Source organism: Spodoptera frugiperda, chromosome 6 (genome assembly GCF_023101765.2).
Source record: "Spodoptera frugiperda isolate SF20-4 chromosome 6, AGI-APGP_CSIRO_Sfru_2.0, whole genome shotgun sequence".
Taxonomy (NCBI): Eukaryota; Metazoa; Arthropoda; class Insecta; order Lepidoptera; family Noctuidae; genus Spodoptera; species Spodoptera frugiperda.
In genome coordinates, this window is record NC_064217.1 from 9,993,459 (window position 1) to 10,017,623 (window position 24,165).

At 35.5% G+C, this 24,165-nt stretch overlaps 2 protein-coding genes across 3 annotated transcripts in view; both read right to left on the minus strand.

Moving 5' to 3' along the window:
• The window catches only part of LOC118267661 (dopamine D2-like receptor), a 207,278-nt gene that overhangs the window by 18,565 nt on the left and 164,548 nt on the right, over window positions 1-24,165 (minus strand). The gene's annotated exons all lie outside the window — the stretch shown is intronic.
• LOC118267660 (uncharacterized) lies at window positions 1,948-10,053 on the minus strand. 2 transcript variants are annotated; one of them, XM_035581769.2, is made up of 6 exons: window positions 9,886-10,053; window positions 6,096-6,768; window positions 5,823-6,013; window positions 5,406-5,601; window positions 4,569-5,150; window positions 1,948-2,408 (listed from the first exon to the last, which is right to left on the minus strand). In XM_035581769.2, the coding sequence occupies exons 1-6, from the start codon at window positions 9,901-9,903 to the stop codon at window positions 2,152-2,154; spliced, it is 1,917 nt and encodes a 638-aa protein (XP_035437662.2). In that variant the 5' UTR covers window positions 9,904-10,053; the 3' UTR covers window positions 1,948-2,151. The 2 variants fall into 2 exon arrangements, with proteins under 2 accessions (XP_035437662.2, XP_035437661.2); XM_035581768.2 differs by having other exon boundaries at window positions 5,823-6,019.

The following is a 24,165-nucleotide window of genomic DNA, read 5'->3' on the forward strand; positions in this document are numbered from 1 at the left end:
GTCAGTTGTCCGTCCGTCTGACATATTGTCAGTATCTATAATATTGAGTCGGTTTCAAATGTATCAGTCACTGTGGTTAGATGTCAATTGATGACTGAAATGTTTATTTATAATCCGAATGAGAAGATAATTTGTATAATCTATGTGATGAGGTTTACAGATTCTGATGTCAAAGTCTTGCGAATTAGTAATGAACATTATATTTTTGAATATTTAATCAGGGCTAATTTGGTTCCTAATTGATTTGTCATCATCACACCAGACGTCTAATGCTGAAAACGACTTTCAGATTAGTTGGTTGGCAGCCTCGTCTGCGGAGTGATCGCAAATGCGACGGCAATGCTCTCAGATTCAATGCAGGCAAAATATTATTGCCGAAAATAACTAATTTTGGGTTTTTCGAAGAATTGCTTACACGCACAGAATCTGGAAATGTACCCGATATATGACAGTAGGCTCAGTCTAGGCTATTACATGATATTTATAACATGAACTGTAGGTGTAGGCTGTAGGCTTTGTCTACCCTTATATTTTATTTATTTAGTTGACAGCTACCTGCATCATTCCTGCTTCATATTCATCACGGCTTTTTGCTCTTTGCAGAAAGCTTTAATAAATTTAATTGAAAGTAAAGTAGGTACTATTGTATCAGATAAACTCATTTGATAATAGTTATTCCAAAATCATTGCGTTGCTACTTATGATTCAGATGGCCAAAAGAGAAAATTCTATCAATCTGAACATTATACTGTCTGTAAAATACTTATTCAAAGTCCATTTCGTTTTGATATTTTTAGAATGTTATTCTCTTATAAAGAAGTTTGTGAAAGAAATTCGTTTGAATCATAACAATAAGTCGAAGACGACAAAAGGTCAATTTAATTAGCGACTACAACAAAAATAAAAGTTTTTTCAAAACATCTTTTGGACGTTTGATGTCTTCTATCACGAATGGTCGGTCAATGAGGAAGTGTGGATGATAGACCTGAACTTCTTCAATAGATTTTCAACCTTCTTGTTTTGGATTAAAGTCTGTAATTTGGTAGTGATGGAATGGTGTAGGTTGATGTGCTGTAAGGCGTTTTTTGAAACTTCATAACTTGTGTTTCCTAATAGATTATTCGGTAAGTACTGGTAGCTCAATTATTTGAAAAATAAACAATAATTAATTAAGTATTATTTATAAGACAAAAAATAATATTGTTTTTCACAGTGATAAAAATCTGAATGCAGGTTTAAATTGTAGGATAAAACAAAAACAAAAAAAATAAAATAAAGCAATAATTAGGTTTACAAGGAAATAATTACTATTCCTTAGCGTTTTTGTACTTAAAACAAGAGCTTAGGACTGGGTTAAGTAATTAAATGTCTGAGTGCGCTAGTCATTTATACCTAAAATGATTGAATAACAAATTTCGTCGAAATCATCCGAACATAACAAAGCTAAACCAGTCCCACTCACTAAACAATCACAACATCCATATCGCGATAGTGTGCAACACTAACTTCCCAATTTAGTTGGACAACTAACAATTGAAATCATAACCCGTCCCGATCGGCCGGCATTTTATCGAGCAGAAACCAGCTTGATTGATTCCAGCTAAACGATAGCATTAGGGGTGTTCTGTACCGAATTCGACTCACGTCCGCCGTCGAAGGGTTTCGGATATTGCGAAACCGAATAGTGCGTGGTCATTCGTACCCGCGGTGTTATTGCAGGGTTATTAAGTTATCTTACGGTTGCTTACATGTGTGTTGGTCATTTTGGTGATTTATGTTCATGTAGTGGTTTGTAGGGGGATATTGTGATGGGGACAATAAAAGTAAGTTGGTTGGGAGATGGCAGTTTTACGGGGATTAGGCAATTGTTGGTTGTGTTTGATGCACGAGTGAGCAATACTTAGGAATTTGAAAGTTCAGAATGAATAAACGAACACACACGTTAAATGATGATAACAAAAGATTTAATCTTTAATTGAAACATACCTAATATACCTTACCTTACTTAATATCACTGCAGTAAGCAAATCACATGAAATCATATTACTACTTAATAAGACAACATACAGAAACCATTAGACAAATCCATTAAAAAATCATAAAAAAATACGAAACATATTCACACTAAAAAAAAAACAAACATTAGAAGGATTAAAAACTCAAATTCATATTTTCATCCACATTTCCAGTGACATCATTGAACAAAGACTTCTGTTCTGCTGACATGGTGCTCCTCAAGCTGGCCACACAGGTCTTGCTCCTCAGAGGTGGTCTGCCTCTGATCCTCCCTTCATATTTATGCCTCTTGTGGTTCACTGGACTTTCGGTGTCAGAGAGCTCGTCACATTTGCGTTTTGCTGATGAAGATGACGAATTTAATGAGAAGGATCTGTGTGGTGTTGTTGCAACTGGAAGAAATGGAGACTGTGTTTGAGAGAGAGAGAGAGAGAGAGAGAGAGAGAGAGTTAGGAAGAGAATGGTGTTAATATAGAAGATTTGTTGGAAGAAGAGTAGTCGTTTGAGATAAACTTTAATCGAACAGACATTAATCAAAATATCAGTCAGACCACAGTCAGATTAATTTTGATTTGAAAAAATGACATAATTGAACCGTCATCATCAATCTAAAAGTGAAGCTACAAAGAAATTGTAAGCAACAGTTCCCAAAGCAGAAGAGCGGAAAGTAATAAATTTAAAAAGAAAAACGATTTGAGAACGCAAGAAAAAAAATGATAAAGCGCCGCCTCGCAATATGATTGAAGCGAGCCTTCTCATGAATAGAAAAATGCAATATTGCCTGCCACTTGACACGGAACGGAATTACGGACCGTTGCAAAATTTACGATTTGAATTCTATCCGTCCGTAGATACCCAATTTTTTTACTTAGAAATATTCTTTCTTGCGTTCCTATAAAGTTTTTGGACGATATCCAGTCGTTCAGTTTGGGAGGTGGTAATAAAACTTGGGTCGGACGGATATATTTCAAAGAATTTTTGTTTATATTAAAGGAATAAAAGAAGATTGTATTGAGAAAGGCATAAAACATTCTTCAATTTAGGAGAACCCATACATATTACGGTATTACAAAACATAATTACTATTTTGTTTTGAAATCCAACCAAAGAACTTGCAAACCAACGATAGTCTTCCAAGAAATGATTTAACACATTGCGACAAGTAATGCCAAATCCATCCACAGTGTACAATGTGACATGGCATCTATTAGTGCGTGGTCGTGTAACTGTTACAATATCATGTTTGGTCGCACGCCTCAATTAACAATCGGAAGGAACAATGTACTATCTGGAATGTCACAAATTATAACAGACACTGTTATTACTTAGACTCTAAGTAATTACGATCTAAGTCTTGTAGCGTAATGACTGATGTAGTGTATTGATATATTAATATTTCAATCGTATGAGAGAAGTGTCATACGAGTATCATATGTTAATTGTAGTATGCTACAATTATATGACATAATATTATGTCAGAGTGACAAACAGAAGTTGTCACAATTTCACAGATTATAAATCTGTGCGTTATATTGTACGGACAGTTACTGTCTATAAGATCGTGGTATCCTTAACCTTTAGGGAATTAAAATCCTGATGCAAAGATACAAAGGTCTCATTTTGATTGCTTGACATTTTTATATATAAAAGGACAGGCAGCTCGTATCCGCCTTTTATATCCGAATCAGTATGAAATAGACAAGGAATTTATAAGTAAATTGCCAACAATTCGATGTTGTTGCTATCTTCTGACAAAGGCTTGGTATTTTCAAAGGAAGTTTATTTCCGTACACTAATAAAGGAAATGACAGCAATATTATTGTTCGCTGCCGATCAAAATAAACGGACAGGTGGAAAATTTGAAAATGAACGGAAATAGAAGAATTGGGACGGATCCGTAAACATTAACATTCAATGTTCAGTTCTATAAATAACACGATCAATTCCTCTGAATTAACATTCTTCTACGTCATTTTGGGCCGAACGTTAAAGTTAAAACAAATGATGAAACAAAAGTAGGATCGTGTTTAATTAAAACTTTAAATCGCAACATTCAAATGTCATACTTCTTGCTCCTGCTGCTAATTCGAGCCGATACTGGCCCAAAATTCTTTAATACCCCTTCAAGCCGTTTAAATCCCAACTTAGACAATAATTGAATTTTATAGCCTATAAAATAAGGTCTATTTCCCAATAAACATTGAAGTTAAGAAGTTTTGATCGCGAACATGATGAGGTTGTCAATATTTGCGCGCAGTGTTTGCCGCTCGCAGCGAGGGTGAGTTAATACGTTGATTTTAGAACGTAATTATTGGAAAATTTTAAGCAACAAAATTGGGGGAAAATTTCATCTACGTTATACCATCGTGGTTTGTAAGTTCTTATGTAGTTTGTATATGAGAATGCAGTTTTTGAAGTATTAAATAATGAATTATGCCATTCTAACTTACTTTTCAATCTTAGGTAAAGAAGCTATGTTCCTAAACAGAAGTAATAACTGCAGACTATTAAGTAGTTTATGTTAACAGGAAAGTCATCAATAACATACTCACCGATATTAGATGTCTGCTCACCCCAAAACACATTTTTCACTGCTTTTGCAACGCTCGACCAGATGTTCTCTTTAATCGAATCCTGATTCGTATCGATTCCGTCGGACTCTTCACTCGGCTTGCCTTCACATTCCTCCACGAGCCTCTTGACACTAACTTTCCTTTTCGTTATAACAAACTTAAACTGAATTTCCGTTTCTTCCTCCGTGTTCATTAAAACTGATGAAAGGCAGTTTTGTAGCGTCCCAGCTATGTTCGTTGTTAATGTTGATATTGCGTTCATGCCTACTTCTGGAGTATCGATACATGTTCTGAATAATTCATTCGATTCTTTTGAGTATTCTGATTCGATTTGGGGACTGTCTTCTTTAAAGTTTATGGCACGAGCTTGCATGGTTGAGGGCTCCCCGACTGGCGGAGTGTTTTCCTGGTTGTTAGTATTCTTCTCCCTCATCTTCGGAGTCCTCGCCATGATTATGCCCTGATTTTCAAAGCGATTGATCAACGCTTGGAAGCGAGGATTGAAACAATATCTCGGTTTCTGTGGCCCAGGTGTTAGCATTCTCTTTGGTTTTCTGAACACTGAAAAGTTGAAAACACGCATAAGTATAAATTCTGTAATATTCGAAACTTTTATCTTTGGTGAAATGTTGAAAGTTATTGCGATGAAGAGAGCATTCACCGCAGTATCAGCTGAACATTCAAACTGACAACAACTTGGAGATAGTAATATTGCAGCAAGTTATTTAACTTTTACATTTTGTGTGAAATGTTATCGATTCACATTCTAGACACATTCTACTTAGAGCGCAATGTATGTATTTAATTTATTCTCACCTCGTTTAACCTTGGGTTGTTCGAAGACGGTGTCATCAGCGAACTTAACTTTCTTTGTTTTTATGGAGCCCTCGTGTGAATCTTGGAATGTGACATGTTTCTCTGAACTATCTTGACTCCCAATACGAGTTTTGCTGCCTGTCACTATAATGCTCTTTAGCTTTGGTGGGACAGCATCCGAATCTGACTTTGATGGCTGAAATAATATAAAACATGAGTGGTTGAAAATTGTCTGCGTAATATTACGTACATGAGAACCTAATTTTGTTTTTAATTACATTTTATCTCAATTCGGCGTCGTTATGAAGGTAATATTAGCATAATAATAATCAATTTACTGGCTTTGAATGTAACACGCTTACAATATACTTGTATACTGAGTTACGATGATGTTATTATTATAAGGGTTTATCATACCTCAATGTTCATGCTCTGGGCTGCACTCTCGGTGGTCTCAATCTCTGAGAGTGGAGAGTCAGCTCCCTGGTCAGCGAATAATGGCCAGCCGTTACAGGCAGCGTGAGTAGGCGTGCTCGTGGTAACTATCTGAGTTAACTTGATGAGGTGCGGCAAGTGGGATGTGGGGGTCGTCATTTCCTTTTCAAGATCTGTAACTAAAATTTTATCCATATAAATTGAGTCAGTATTGAATTGAAGTAGTATGTAAATTTTACTTCTTTTATCATTTACCTTCATTGTTTTCTATTCTCACTGGTGTGTGCTTATTAGCCGGTGACCCATCATATTCATCACCAATGGTCTCCTCATACTCTTCCACAACCTTCTGCTTCATCAAAGTCAGTAGCTTTTTGGTGTGAGGAGTAGCTGATCTTTGCCTTCTCAGTTTTGGAGTTTTGGAAACAATTGTCGGATGAGGAGTCATAACTTCTATCTTATCTTCATCTTCAGAGCCACTGGACTCATAATCGACTATGTTTTTCTTCCTAACTATTGGTGTTATAACAGCAGTCTTAGTATTCTTATTAACAGCTATTATCCCTTCTATGTTGTCTCCATATTTGTTAGCTTTTTCATAAATTGAATCGAATTTCTCTTCTAGTTTTTCCATTTGTGAATTCCCTGTTTCATTCACTTGGCTAACTAGCTCAGAGATGCTTGTACACTTGTCTATATTTAGGAAATCTTCCATATTTTTAAATATTTTGTTGCACTTATTACAGTGTAATGGGGTGTGTTCTTTAGTTAAGTGTTCAATGAAATCTTGATTAAGTTGTTGAGGTTTGCATAGAAACTGGTATCCTCGACAGATGGGGCAGTCGTACGCGAGATTGTGAGCTACTTTCTCATGCCTCCATCGACAATCGGCGCAGCAGAAAACTAATCGACACACTATACATCGTACCTGGAAGTGGCAACTACTATTAGCGAGGACAACATTAGTAATTACGTTGATAAGTTTTGTGCACATTGAAAGTTAACTGTAAGTGATATAATTTAAAACGCTTTTCTCTTTAAACCCATTCTAACATTCTGATCTATTAGAACCAACCAGAGTTACCAGTGACATTCACGCCTTCAAATCATTCACTCGCTCGCTCATCTACAGCCGTAACTATTTCCTTATCAGTCGGTCCCTAATTAGAGGCTGCATCGTCTGGATGTGTTAGTGCCTCTAATTGCCTTGTTGACCTGATTGCCAACAGCTCGCATACGATCATCTCTACTGAAACTGCTGATTGCCAAGATGCTATTTAATTGGTGATGAATTTTGGAAATTGGTTGGTAATTTGTATTTTTTTGTATATGAATCTAATTGTAATGTAGGACTCAATTTTGATAACAATCCAAAAACCAATTAATTTGTATTGCACATTGCTATGAAGTGTAAATCAAATATCAATCAAACACCCACTTGAACACTTAACACCATGCGTGGCTGAAGTGGTAAATAAATTACTTTCATCACAGTTAGTTTTCATCAGTATTTTATTAATGCAAACACTAAAATATAGAAGTTTTAAAATTCACTTCAGACAATACTCAACCATCGAGACGTAAACATAAAGAAATAAGTTGCATAAAACAGTGCCTTAGTTGGCCAGCCAGAAGCTGCACTAAGCATCGAGGCAAATACCCAACTACAATAGCAAACGCGACTCACACAGTCGCATAACATTATTTAAAGATCACAAGACCAAACAGCAAGTTGAGAAAGCCGAACTAAGTCACAAGTTGTACACACAACTACTCAACCAGCTACACACACCACTATAAACAGACCCTCGAAAGTGCAGAAAGATCAAACAAAGCGAGACCATGATAAACTGGTTTTGTATAGTTTGATGTGGAGCTAAGTACATTTCGCTGCTAGCATAACTCTGAACTACGCTGCGTAGTCTACGTACCGGGACAGGCTTAGCAAAAAGCGAAAGCATGTTCTGGGCAACCGCGTTACGTACCAAATGTGTGCTACATGCGGCCAAGGTTAGGCCGGCCGGAATAAGGACGTATGTGTAGTAAGGGATTTAGTGCGCGACCTCGCCGCACTCTTGTTCACAGTTTTGGACGTTTTACTTTGGTTAAGTTTTAAGTTCTTCACAAAGAACGTGAGTAATCTTGTGGAGTTGCGTTTTGTTTTCTTTTTCCTTAAGTAAGTTAAGTATTTCACATATTATATGAAGTTAAAATGAAATAACATTCAGGTAAAGGTATAAGGGTGTTTATAAGCTGACAGTATTTTTTATTTATTTATCAGGAAACCGAAAATCTCAATAGTAATTTAAGTAACTCCAAAACTTGATACTTTGTGAAAAGTACCTATCAGAGTAGAATGTAAAAAAATATCTGTCTATCCTTTTGGATACTGGACCGAGAGCTGTTACACGTTATACCATTTACTAGTGTCCATAAAAACCAGAGTATTATTAATGGATTTGTCCCACCGAACATCTCAAATTGGACAGAGTAGGTAAATACCTTCATTTTTACCCTTTTCACCGAGGTGGTAAGTAGTGTAAGTAGGTAAGCCCCGAATGTTTTGACACGTTGTCACACAATGTCACGGCGGGGATCAAACAACTAATCATATAGGTACACATCAACCTACACAAGACTAGTATAAACTGACCTTTGAATGTACGGCAAGCTCATCCAAAGCCAGACCATGTTAACCTGGTTTTCGTAGGTCGATATGAAGCCATAATGTTGGTACTATATGGGCTTGCGTTGGCTGGTGTGTCATAATGTGTGGGGATTACTTTATGTAATAGTTCATAACCGGTAATGTGTTGTATAGGTCGTGATTATGTTAGATGTATTAAGTGTGTTACGTCAGCTAGATTAAGTTTGAGGTGATCCCTATCACCTTAAGGGGAGGTTTCAGTATAAAATTAATAAGCTGTTTCAGATGTTGATTTTGGTAATACTACTAAATATTCTTTACATAATTTCATCATAAAGGTAATAAGAGAGGGAAAGGTTTAACTAAAAATTGAGGGCCGAATATCAAAACATAATTGAATTTTTTTAGAAAATTGTAACCTCCTATAACTCTAGCATCAATGCTGCATCTTTGCCTAGGAAAGGAACACTTACAACTCAAGGATAGTTCCCTCAACAGCCTCATTTAAAACCACTTGACTGACAAACAAATTGACAGAAATATCAAATTAAATATTATGTAATACGCGTTAATAAACACGGCTGAACCCCGTTCATTTTTCACGAACTCTGTCAGTTCCCAATCGATAGTAGATTAATAACTAAACAGTGATGTCCAACGATCCCGGCATCCCGGGATCCCGGATGGGACTATTCCCACGGGATCGCTCAACTGAACGGCACTATACAGATGCAATTAAGATTAACTTTGAACGCTTTTTCATTTCGCTATGTATTTTTTTTTGTTGTTGTTAATCGTTGTATCGGAAATTGGCGCTTTTGTTTTATCTGCCTACAAGTGATTGGAGTTTGTTTTTAAAGAAAATAGTTAGTTAAATCTATACACAGTGTACAGAAGGCTGATGTACCTAAGCACCATTATTGACAACATTTTAGCGATAACGAAACCATGAATAAATTTTGAAGAAATCTTCAATTTCTACTGTTAATAAATGACTAATTGAAGAACAAACGCATACAATCAGACACGCTTACTATTATACTAAGTCCCATTGTTATGAGCCAACAACAATTACCTTACAACAAGAATCATATCGATACAGTGAAAGAAATAATTTACAAAAACAAAACTAGACATACAATAGGATCGAAACAAAGAGTGAATAATTTAATTTTAATGTTATTTAAAAAAACGTATATGACGACTGATTACTACTTAATTAATTCCAAATTCAAATAGATTAAGTAGTACAATAACAACTAGCTATCAAATCAATTCCCAGTTGATTCTAACATTGCTAAATCGACCATTAAAACGATCTAATTATTATGACAATGTAATCGTTTTAATTTTAATGTTACACTCACACTACGATACACAAAAACAATTAGTACTTACGTCAACAGTTGGTTTCATTTTGTTTCCATTTTACACCAAATTAATAAAATAAGTTACAAATATAAATATTTCTCAATCAATACAATTTTATCCAAGTTTTTTACAATGCATTCACAAATTCACTGACAACACAGTTACTGATATTTTTTCTACTTACCCACAATGATTTTGATTTTCGAACGTCTTTTCGGATACACGCTCCGGGGTTTATATCTTCACCTTGATTGGGGTGCCACATTAACATAAATGGTAGGTATTATTAATTTATTGTTGTTAGTATTAAATGCCAATGAAGTTTTGGAATAAATAAATTGATTTAAAATAATTATGCAAACAGAAAAACAATATTGCTATAAAAATCTTTTTAGAATTTACTCCTTTTGATCCTTATAATATTAGTAATATTCCTAATTTTATAGTCCTTTTTATAAATAACATCGCGCTTGCTATAACAGAACGAGGTGAGCAGAAACACATCACATAAATACCACTTAATACCCATATTCTACTAGTAAAAAGTTAATATTATACCACAAAATATTTATAAATCCATTTCCGATGCTTGACAAAAAATCGGTCATCCATTTTTTTGTCGGATAGCCACTGCGGAGTCGGTCACGTCACCAGCCGTCCCTCATAGCGGATCCAATTTATTGGTTCGTTCAACTGACTAAAATACTCGCATGAAACCGTAATACTCGCATGAAACCGTAATACTCGCGTTAGATTGTACTACACTATTGCAAGTGAAAGGCCATAAGTTATAACTTTACGAATAATCGTGTGAGTGTGATTGGCGTCTTTATTTTTTAGGTGGTAAGGTTGAGTTTGTAAAATACAATAATTGGGTTAGTCATAAAGTTTAGTTGTGAAAATGTTTATAAAAATATTAGTAATTTTTTGATGTAAAAATAAAGTGTTGTTTCATAATCAAGATTTTGAAAATGACGTAAACTTTGAAGACATTTTGCGACAGTAAATAATGTCATAAATAGCACACAACATTACAAAGGGGTAGACAGAAATGCAGTTATCTGCAACGCTCAGATACATTTAATAATTAATGATAATGATCATATTCATTGGTACACATAGCTTAGTACTGGTGGAAACGGATTCAGCTAAGCTATGTTTTTTTATATGGAAAGATGCGGGCTATGGATAGCTTCCCTATTATTGACATTGCATACTCAAGCTGCGCATCTTCCTCTCACAACTACATAGCTTTGTATCAGTGAAAACAGTCACATAGTTTCACAGCTTAGCTATTACATCTTCGTAACATACCTACATAGCACATTTCCAGTAAAAAATCATCCTAATACAATGATATTAACTAACCATATTTCTATAACACCCCTACAAATAATCGCACACTCTTTAAACAAACGTATATGAGACATAAAGCCTTAAGTTGTTCTATTAAAGCCACAGAGGCAGTCACAGCCTACCAGTGAAACTGAGGCCGCGCTTCCTGAGCCAGCACAAAGGAGTCAGGAAATTGCGACGCGTGTCTCGAGAGCATACGCTTAGCTCACTCATGTACTCCGCTATAAGTACTCATATTATTTTTATTTGAAATGTGGTTTTTTAAGTGAATTGTGGGATGTGATATTGAATTATGTATTGTGGTTTTTAAAAAGAATTTTGTTTTGTTTTTGTGGGGTAATGTGTTTTAAAAGAAGGTAGGTAATACTAAACAGAAGGAGAATTTACAATAATATATCAATTGAGCGTAAGTTTAAATTCAATGTGTTAATAAATATTTTCTCCTATGTCGTGGGTGCATTTACAAATATACAAGTTCACATACACATAACACCTAGACCCGAAATAACCATCTGTAGATCACACAAAGATTTGTTCAATACGGGAATCTAACCCGCTACTTACCGTGCAGTCTCAACATTTCTTTTTTACTGAAGAAGAAATTCCGTTGTGTCCACATAAGTTTAACCAAAAACCTAGTTCTAGTCAATCCACTCATATAAATAAGGTGTTCTCAGAAAATCTAATACTAATATATTACATTACTGATATTGAACGATATTCTCTAGGAATTCACTTCACGATCATATTTTTCCTTCTCGAACAATTTGAATATTGATATTCTTTTGAGTATTTCGTAGTTATTTTTTCATTAAAGTTATTATTTGAACGACACACAAAGAATAACATGGTATACCTGCAGAGAAGACCAGCGTTGCCATATTTTTGCTTACCTGTAACAAAAAAAGAATACAATTAGATGTAATGCATTTATAATTCGTTTTATAAAGTATTAGCTTCTGCTAGCGGCTTCACCCGCGTACCCGTGGAATTGAAAGTATCAATTCCACGGGTATACACATAGGATACTTTCAATTCCACGGGTTCAAGCCTATGATCTACCCCTGTTCCAAATTTCATACTGATCTCTCCAAACGTTTTGACGTGATTGAGTAAAAAACATAAACACATAATACACACAAACTTTCGCATTTATAATATTAGTAAAGATTGGAATTTATGGTTTATCATAAGTATATAATATAATATCTTATACCTTCAGAATTGCATACGCGTATTGCGTTAAACGTGTTATGATAAGGACATGCTATAGGTAAATCCTAGCCTACATTTGCCAAGAACAGTGGAGACGTATTGTTAAGTTCATCTCATCTCCCTACACTCCTTCCACACCACATTATCTTCAGCCTATAAACACCACAACAATGTTGTTCTTTCATTTCTCCTCAACAACAAAGGTACTGTGTCTTAAAGTACACAAAGCAACACACTGTGTACAATGTGTAGCTACACAGTACACAGTACACCAACGGAAACCTTTATAAGCCGGTATTTGAAACCACCTGTCGGGCACCTGTTGACCCGCTCATTTAAAATTTTACAGCCAGCTGAGTTTACACTTGAAGTATTTATGCTTTTCTTTAGTTACGTTTTGAAACTAGGTCTTGTAAACTTTTACTGGGAACTGTGAACTACTGAGGAGATTTCGTACGGTTGTGAATGGAAGACAGTTTTTAAGTTTATTCTGTTGTCGTCTTTTCATCGAGTGTTTGTTACAAGTTAGTGGGAACTTTATAAATACTGTGAACTGTAACAAAGAAAAATGCAAAGAGTTTGTTTTGTTAAAAGTGAAATAAAATAATAAATATACACATTTCGCCAGGGATGAAAGAAGAACTATTCAAAGTCTGACAAAAACATATAGCATAAAGCTGAAGAGTGTGAACGCGCTAATCTTTGAAACTACTGGTCCGATTTGAATCATTCTTTTCGTTATGGATAGTCCATGTATAGAGGATATCTAGGATCATGCTAAGGCTAAGCATCAATAGGAGAACTGAACAGAGGGGATGAAATCATGCAGAAGTAGCTAGTAGTAATTATTATTATACAGAATTGGATACAAAAAATAGTTATAATTTATCTCAACTGGGGCTTGCATAAACTTTTATAAATCCTCATTAAATTCCTTGACATAAAAACTGTGTATTTAATACGAATGTAAGTCCGTCCGTCCGTAGGTTCAGACAGTGTCAGGCTAGGCGCTAATTGGTTCACTTTGTAGCCTAGGGCGTCTGCACCAAGCCTTTTTGGACGTTTTTGCTGTCTTTTATCCAATTTGCTATAGTTCTCATTTTTTTATATCTCGTATTAATGCTTTTAATGTAAGCTAGTATTTATTCACAGTAATACGTATTAAAATATGGGCCTTTTTGTATGTTTCGTTTTTTAATGGGGGAAAATCATCCGATGACTTCTCCCGCTTTGGGTGAGGCGGAAGGGAGTGTCAGACTCTTACTGACTAAAAACCACCCCGTTCCTACGCCTTCTTGTAGAACCGGATCGCCGTAGTCCGCAGCTTTGTATGTTTCTTGGATTTTTTTTATTATTCATGACTGTTTTAATTGACGAGATATTATTATACAAAAAAAATATATTTTGTAAATAGATAGTAGGTAGTACATCCATAAAACATCTTTCACAAAATATCTGGGGAAGGAATAACCTTCTTAATTATAATAACATTAATTTATTATAAGGTGGGAGGAGTAACAAAATTTTGTTAGAGGAGTTCTGAGAACTGTTTGGAGTCAATCTTCAGACAGACACATTATCATTCTACACGAGTGACCTCCATGTCTCTCTCAGTACGAAAATGTAACGAGAGCGCGTTCATCGCTCTGATTGGTTGTTTCTTTCGTGCCGGCCAATCAGAGCGCCGAAAGCGTTCTCGTTACGTTTTCGTTCAACGTAAAGCAAACTCATACTAAGGGTACTGTGACCTTGTAATCACTAAAGGGGTAGGCAGAAGACCACATTACCTTAATTATTATGATATCGGCTTACTCACGTAATGTTTTGACGAGGAACTCGACTAGTTTCAAGCCATGCTAGAGGCACATTACCTAATAATAATAATTTCTACTTTTTCTCCACTTACGTTATAAGTCCCATATATTAGGGAATGTATCATTGATGTGGTTTCTGTGTGATTTATAAACAATGCTAGCTCTTGCTTGTAATTTTGTACGCACATAAAATCCCGTTTCATTCTATTCCCAGTGGAATTTCGTAAAATCCTCTCTTAGTGTTCACCAGAATTCCCTAAGGAAGTAACATGCCAAACCGCTTTCTGCAACAAGTAATTTTCAACGTGCACTATACAACTTTAATTTAACTATTTACATATAGCTATTCCCACTCAGAGTCGCCCAGCGCGCGATGGAGAGAGCTATGCTCGGAGTATCTTTGCGCGACAAAATCCGAAATATGGAAATTCGCCAAAGAACAAGAGTTACAGACATAGCTCTCAAAATATGCAGGCTGAAGTGGCAATGGGCAGGCCACGTCGCTCGGAGGACTGATGGCCGCTGGGCCAGGAAGGTGACTGAGTGGCGACCGCGGACCGGAAGACGCAGCGTGGGCAGACCTCCCACTAGGTGGACCGACGACATCGTCAGAGTGGCGGGGAGCCAGTGGATGCAGGTGGCGGCTTGTCGTTCTACGTGGAGGACCAAGGGGGAGGCCTTTGTTCAGCAGTGGACGTCTCTCGGCTGATGATGATGATGATGATTCCCACGCGGTTTTACCCACTGCTGGGCTCCTATTCATCGTAGCGTAATGTTTTATGAACCATAGGCTGCTTGCTTTAATATATACTGGATGGAAAAAATTGTGTTGGAACACAGAAATAGGGTAGATGAATAATTTTTATTTTAATGTCCGTCATTGATTATTTAAAACATTAGACACGTATTTTTTATTTTCTTACGGAAACAAATACTTTTGAAGATAATTATATTGATTTGAAATATCGCGTACCGTCACTTTAAGGTATGATTTATCTCTAGAAATGACGTATTTTTTAATTTTCATACCCCGCCATAATGTTTATTCAAAGCTATACAGTACTACACTCATTGAGTAGTTCCATAGTATACGAGTACCACGTTCAAACAAAGAACCTCTTCAGCTTCACAATATAATATTAAGTAAAGATTTTAACACAATACAGATCCTCACTCACTAAACCACTCATTTGACAAACATACCTACCCACATACATACATATATAAACAAGCCACAGACAGACAAATCGGTTTAGGCGATATTACGGTGACGTATTTGAGTTATGACACTTACCTACGTCACAATGACACGAACGGCTGTGACGCGGGACATGTCGATGGATGACGAGGATGATGGGCGGTATTGACCGTCAGAGGGACGGTGGAACGGTATTGACGGTCACGGACAATGTACGGATTGTAAAACAAAGGAGGTACCAGGATTGGATTGTGATTGGTAAAGTTGTGATGTAAGGATTTAGGTTTAACGTTGAATAGAGTAGTTATTTGTTTCTGCGTTAATAGCACATATTGAGTTCCTTAAATGAAAAATATTATGTAATGTTTATGTTTAATGCATTTTTGACAAGCTTGTGTTTCTGGTGTCTGATGTGATGTAGGACAATAAATATCGAATATTGTACAAGACAGTAACATAGCTAAGTCAACTTAAAAATTGCACCCCGTTCCTGACAGTTATGTAAAATTTATTTTATTTACACTTCTGTATATATAACATACGATGACGAACATAATGCTGGATGGCATTCGCTAACAGCCTTATTTTTGGAGAATAGCAAAAAATGTATTTACGATTTTCTATTTCCCATTTATATAGAATCTAAAAAACACAGCAATTTCATAAAACAACTCCAATTTACAGACAAACAAAATACAGAAACACCTACACACAGTACCGACACACCATTAATTAAAGTTCCCAATAATTACAGCTCGAGCTAACAGCACAGAATACGTAATTACCCTCGCGACTAACACCCTTGCGATTAAAACCCTTATTACAATCACCCAGTGATTATATCACCATTACGAATCACTGTCTCTAATTAATTCGATTAATCGATTAATTCTATGATTTAATTACTCGTGTATACGAAATGTCGTCAACCAATTAGAGGTCGTACGTCAGTGGATTGGTAGTAAGTGTTCGTAGGTATGTGTGTGAAAATAAATGAGCTTGGGGACGGAAATATATTAAGAAGCACCCACGTTTGTTGTATAAGCCGGTAAATGAGGAGGATCACCTGGTGGTAAGCAATCGCCGCCGCCCGTGGACATCCAAAACACCAGAGGTGTTACAAGTGCGTTGCTGGCCTTTTGGGGGTTAGGAATTTAAGGGTTGTTGGGAACTCATTCACATAACGAAACACAATGCAAGCGTTGTTTCGAGTCGGTTTTCTGTGACTATTTAGCTATAATAACTATTAAAATGACAGAACTATACAAACTATAGGACAGATTAATAACTACCTCATAATATTACAAAATCATTTAGTTCTCCAAAGCTATGTCATCCGCATCAGTTACAAGTTCACTTTGTAATTAAATTTTCTCCTGAAATTATAGACCGTTACAGGGCGAGACTTGAGGCTACATATTTCAGGCTGTAATGCCCCGGAAGTGGCCGATACCCTTGCGAAACTAAGCCCTGACCCTATATGATGTATATTAAGATCCCCTATATATTTTGGAACCGGTTGCCCCTTCGTGCAGACGTAGGAGTATGAATGAGGTATAGAGCGCCAGAAATGTTCTACTTGATGTACCTAAGTCTCACTCAGAAAATTTGACTTGTTTGAAATTAATCTAAAGTAATATTTTAATTTGTGTGTGTTATAATTTGGGTAAAAAATTCACACAATGTTTGACAAAACCACTTCAAAATATGTATGATATTGCTGTAGATACAGTACTTTTGTTAAAATTTCGATACCGTTTACATCTTAGTAACTATTATCTAATTGAAGGTGACACAATGAATACTCAAAGCATCTAATGTTATTTCCATAACAAAGGTAACCCGACTAGACGGAGAGGTTGCTAATTACGAACATATTTCTTTCTCACGTCTGACATGACAATTTTGTAGGGTTAATACAATTTATACGGGGCAGGGATCCGAACTGAAATAGTGACTGTGTATTCATGGTAGTATTCTAAATGCTTGGGTATTACTGAATGGGAATGTTTGTACTATACTATATTTCTGTTGTTTACTTTAATCGCGCTAAAGTGCCTGATTTTTTACCTATAACATTAAAAAGTATTAGTACCAAAGTATTAGTTTTTTATGGTTTTCGTTAGCGAAAGAGCTCGACATCTAAATACATCTACGATAACAAGGGGTCTACTCTAATTCAACGAAAAACGCAATTTCGTCCGAAACTTCGCAGATTTTGTACTACTACAAATACATTTATTGCGAACTTTTATGAACAAATGAAATAAAGATAAATAAATATATAGGTTTTGATATGAAATTAAAAATTACTTAAAATAAACATTTTAAGTAATTTTATTAGTAAATCAATAAAACCTATGGTCGAAGATTAAACGAAGCTTCGCATTCGAGAACCGGAGTAGCCGTACTGATTCAAATGACTGCACGGTTGGTGCGGTGGCTGGGCAACTGGCTGCCGCGCAACGGGTAGCGGGTTCGATTCCCGCACGGAGCAACTCTTTGTGTGATCCACAAATTGTTGTTTCGGGTCTGGGTGTTATGTGCATGTGAACTTGTATGTTTGTAAACGCACCCACGACACAGGAAAAAATCCTAATGTGGGGCAACGTTTTATTTAAACAAAAAAAAAAAAAATAAAAAAAAAATAAAAAAAAAATCAGTACACAATACACATTGAGTTAACACAGCTTAACCCTAGAAAGAGATAACAAACACATGAATAAATCAAAGGTATTTTTAAGCATAAAAAGTAGCATTCGATTTGAACATTTCATTTGATAAGTACTTCGGTATTCTAGACAGTGTTTGTGAGAGGCCAAAGTAAGGCGATTACATAAATCGGCTCGGCTTTGTACATTTGTAATTTAATTTTCTCTTCATGTTATCTTTTTTTTATTTACACCTATAAAACTGTTTGATTTGCATTCTTTATGTTTTATTGCTAGTGACATGTTGACTTTAAACTTCGATTTATCGACAATCAAAAGATATTAATTTTACCTATTTGTTTTCTGAATTATGATTACTTTTTGTTTCACTATAAAACAACTGCAAATATTATCAACGCATTATTTTTATTGCATTGTGTTAACATTTGATTTTTGTTTAATGCATTATAGTATGATATTCTTTTCAATATCAAGTAAAAATACTGCAATACATATACACAGGTAATACCTACCTAAGCACGTCCATCACGCTTTTCGTAAGAGTAAAGATTATACATAGAAGTGTGTACATAGAAGTGTTAGGAGTTTGAGTTTATGATCTATAAATTATTTGCTGTTTCTCTTACATTTACTGAAGGTGTAATTAACTATTGTAAAAAGGATGTTTCCCGTGAACTTAGTACAAGTTCTCTTAGTTACAAAGGGTGTTTTATTATACCTAATGTATTTCATTGTCAGCTGTTCCAGTAAAATAAACACTCAAACAATTTCAATTGTATATTTTAAACAAAAATAAGTAGATATTTCTTATTCTCAATTAATACGGAATACTAAAAAGTCTTAATTTAGTGAAGTGGCCCCGTAATTAATACGGCGAGGTCTTCCCTCGAGCTAATTTACTAGCAATCCGTAAGAAATTACCATTTTCGCTGGGAGACGGTAAAAAATGGCATTAATTATAATGGCCGGCGATTCTTTTGTTTTAAAGAATAAAGGACCGTGTGATGTTATACAAAAAGTCTTGTTTATGTTGTGTGACAATTTGCTAAATTGCGATACGAAACAAAGAAAGAAAAGATTTAAACTCGTTTTAATTTCAAACACCTAGTCTAGTACACAATTTATTTATTACCTTCTACGTTGGTCGAGGGAAAATTGCAAATGGCAACGAGTGGTACGACTGTTGAGTAACATTTAGCGGGTCGAGAAAAAACATTACTAAGGTCTCTTTTCCACCAGAGATGAGCTATGCTACGTTTCTGACGATTCGTTTAGTTTCCACCAATCATATTCATTAGAACAGATAGCATAGCAGTGGTGGAAACGGACTTAGCTAAACTATATTTTTGTATGGAAAGATGCGTGCTGTGAATGGTTTCCCTACTATCGATACATCGCATACTCAAGGTTTCTCGCACAGCTACATAGCTTAGTATCACTGGAAATGGTCACATAGTTTCACAGTTTAGCTATTACATCTTCGTAGCATAGCAACACAGCAAATCTCCGGTGGAGAAGCACCCATAGGCGAGCCTATCGCCATACACCGAGCACAATTTCAGTATCCGTCCTTTACAGAGAAATTATCCATCAAAACTAATTTAATTAAATAAACCAACAGACAATTATAAAAACAACCTCAGCCAGAGTTAATTACAAGCATTAATCATTAAAATCATCACTCAGTGTGGACGTGACAATGCAATCATTGCTCACCTGTTGATCGTAATGACTGCTCATTAATTCAACTTGTATTATCTAATCTCTGCCATCTATTGCTGTCAGTTGACTGCTGTACAGTTGTATAATGTCTATTGCTGTCAGTAGACTACAGTTGTACAGTTATGTAATGTCTATTTGTTACTGTCTGCCTTGTAATAGGGGTGAAATGTGCCTTGAAATACTGGGATACAGAATTTTTGGCTGACGCATGTGACTAAACTTGAGATCTCGGTTACTAAGTCTTAACGGAGTCTTCTAACTGTATTATGATTAGTTACTTACTTCTTTTTGAGTGAGTGTGTTTTGTTATTCGATATACTCCCTCTAAATTTTGATATTGAAATTTTTGACTAGTCATGTAATGAACCTTAAGCAATAGGAGGATAGTCTTTATTTTAAACGTTGTCCCGCACTTAGGTTTTCGTCTGTATCGTGGTTGCGTTTACAAACATAAAAGTTCACACACATATATTATAACAGTTAGAACCGAAACAACGATTTGTGGATCACGCAATGAGTTACTACGTCTGAGAATCGAACCCGCTACACTTTGCATGACAGCCGCTTGCCCAGCCACTGCACCAACCGTGCAGACAGGCTCAACATTTTGGATACATGTTGAACTTTTAGAATTAATACCAAACACACCCACGCTAAATCATTAATTTTCAATGGTTAGTTAGGTTCCAATGCCATAAAATTATCTTAATACTTACATACTTATACTAACTTAGTAACTACATATTATACACACACTCTCTGACCCATTTCCCCAGACAACCACACAAGCGTTTCCAGAACACTTAAACTAGAGAAGGGTGTAAAGTAATAGATCTAAACTCCCAGATAAGACTGTTTCTAAACAATCCAATTATTCTCACCTTTTATTACCTGCGAGTAAAAGGATTTATGAGTCCCTTCGAATGGAGATCTTTGGAAAAGACTACTGCTATGCGTACGACTTTTCAAAAGAAAGTAATAAATAAATAGTGCGCGCGGAACTAGTTGGTCGCTCCTTAGGTGGCGACAGGGGTGCTGGGGCGGTTTGCATATTGCTTGCAACGCATATGATAATGATGTCTAATCTCGTGATATCGAGAACAATATTTGTTTTATTATTGAAAAGTATAAATAATGATATGAACTTTTAAAAGTTTAGTTCAAGTTAATTTTAGTTCCGCGCGCACTATAGTCAAAACGATTAGTTTTCAATACGTCTTAGTCATATTGAACAGCTCGTATAATTGTGAATTGTACTTCAATCGTTATGTGTGTCAATAATCTCAGTCAAGTTTATTGTCACTCTGGTAAATAGATGACTAATGTGTTTAGTACTGAGAACGCTTCCAGCTATTCAGAAATTTGATAAAAACATCGCCGGGATACACTAACTTACTCCAGTACTTGAAAGGGACCTTTTTATAAGGTACGAGTAAAAAGTTACGCTTCAAGAATACAACCATTAGTTACAGAAGCGATCGATGGTATAAAAACATACGACCTAATGCCTACCAGTTCTTGACAAAACCCCGAACACGTTCCTATTCACAGGCAATGAAAACCGATACAGGCTGAATAGGACCCTACGCTATACAAGTAATTGTCAATACCACAATGCGTTATGAATAATGTAACTCTCGGGCGTGTCGCGTGTCTCTGTCGCACGCGTCGCGCCATGAATGTCCGGCTTTATTTGGCGTAATTAATTCGATTACGCGAAGCATTATGTGGGTGACAGCGGCCCGTGTGATAAGGGTTAACTTTTCACGAACTTATTTGTCGTTTTGTTTTGTGTTTTCATCCTAATTGTCAATATTTTCTAAAAATAAGTCGCTCGTCGTGTCGGTGGGTGCTAAGAGGTAATTAGGGCGGTTATAAAGTTCTATTTTTGGGTCCGAGTGGCCTATTTATTGTTTATTTATAGGTAGGATTTACCTTCACAATTTGGTGCGCAAATATTAATTTTAATGATGGATGTCAAAATTTGACACAATTAATTAATAACGAGACGATTTCAATCAGGTTTCGTTTATTTAGATTTAAGGAACGGTTTACGAAATAGTTAATCAAGGAATTAGCTTTATCGACCTTGGATAACTAGGAGTACAAATAGAAACAAATTATACCCCTCTTAAGTACTGATCACAACGCGATAATGTATGACTAGCCACTTGTCCTTAATTTGTAGATTAATATTTCACCCGCTTAATAAACATGAATATTACATTAAATAGTGACATTTTAAACTAAATTAAACGCTATAGGTGTATAATTTCAAATGAGTAAATAAAGTAAATTAAGCTTCAAAAGATCCCTTGGCTTTAGTTGTGTATAATAATAATTTGATAATTTTATACAAATAATATTAATTATTTAAAGTAAATTTGCAAAATTAATTTATTTAAATAACTTGAAATTTATGTCAAGTAAGTATTATCTTAATAAATAAACGTGACTAAAGATGTTTCTTGAATAGTTATTACTAAATTATTTTATTACTCCACTCATCAACTTAATAGTTATTGTATAAAATATTCAAGTTTACAACTAACCTAACCTAACAAATAACTGAATTAGAATGTACACAGTAAAGTTAGCACAGAATAAAATAAATTTGTCCAAATGTTTAGAGACCTCATTGGCCTCATTCTTGTATTTTATATCTTTTAATTTAATACGTTCTTTAATTGTTAGGATTGCACATAAAATTCGACCCTCCTTCTCCCAGAAATGTCACACAGCTCCCGGCAAGATGGCCGCCACACAAAATGGCGGGTTTATCGCTTATTTATTTAAATTAGTTCTAATTAGGAGGGCCGATGTGTTTTTTAAGTGAATTATTTATTGGCTGTACGCAGTGATTATAATTGTTATGTTTATGTTTCTTATTAGGTTAATTTACGGTTTGTTTCTTGTAGAAATAATTTTAATAACATTTTTCTGATTGTAATAAAAAATAGTAGCATACTTATTTCTTATTTCCTCATAAAGTAATTCAAACACAGTTATACATGTACTTGTGAAGATATAAGAAACACAAACACGTATAGTATTGACTTGACCTATAATATCAAAAAAGGAATGGCCAAATAACTGACTAACATAAAGGTCAAATACATTAAGAAAATCTAGTAATAATACATCCATACGAAGCCAGAACGAATCACAATAAGTAAAACAGAAAAAGCTAAAAGAGTTACACAACCAAAAACGCTATTTCATGAAATAAAACGAAGCTGAAAAAGTTTTCTCGTACAACTCATTGAAAAACAATGTTTAATTAAAGTCACGGTCACACGAAACTAATCAACAAAGCAACTCTTCAGGCTGAAACAGTGTCGCGTGCAGAAATTTCAGAAGACGAAAGATAAAGGTTCTTTCAGTGGCTGAAAAGGAATTTGAACAAAGGCTGTGAATGCGGAAGGCACCGCGGACTCCAGGGCTGGTCAAATATGGAATTTTGCAAGACTGCCTTATCATATTTGGGATGTTTTCGACGAGCTTTGTTCTTTTTTTGATGTCGATATTTTATCATTTTCTGTGAGCATTAAAACAATTTAATGATAACATTTTTGTAAAACATAGGTCTGTTTAGAAATGTTGATTTAATTCTATTTGTGATGGGCATTTCATATCTTGTATTGTCTTTAAAAAAAACTGCGACAAAGTTCGATATGTACAACATGTTTTATCACTCATCATCATCATTATCAGCCTGTTCTCGTCCACTGCTGAAAGTTACTCATAAAGTAATAATATTTATCTGTTTATACTTACATAAACTTAACGTCACTAAAAACATGCTTGACTTACAAAAACATAAAAACGAACAACACCAAAAAAGATAACAAACCCTTGTTCCCAGTTAGCCACCCCTGTCATCAAAGCAATCAAGCCACGCATCCGTTCCGAAGACGCCGTTTAAGATATTTCGCGATTCACACAATGAAGTAGTTTCCAACTCGAACCTAAAGTGCACGCCACTCGGTTCAAGAGGAGCATTTATCTTAGATACTGAGATATGAAGCCACTGTTACATTTTGTGGGAAGATAACAGATCGGTCTGCTTGATGAGATGGCTTCATATGTAGCTATATGTTTTGTTTTTACTAAGTTTCGTTTGGATATTTGCCAGGTTGGTTAGGAATTGAAGTGCTAGGTAAATTTAGTTTTCTCCGGTTACCAAGGGTAGGTCGCCGCCTGAATTGAACCAGACCCGCGGCCGTACGGCGTGTCGTGTTCTAAATGCGCCTCAAAGTGCCATCACAAAACCACCGCATATGGGGCCCAGTAGGGCTGATGTTTGATCCGGAGCTGCGGACTACCTAGT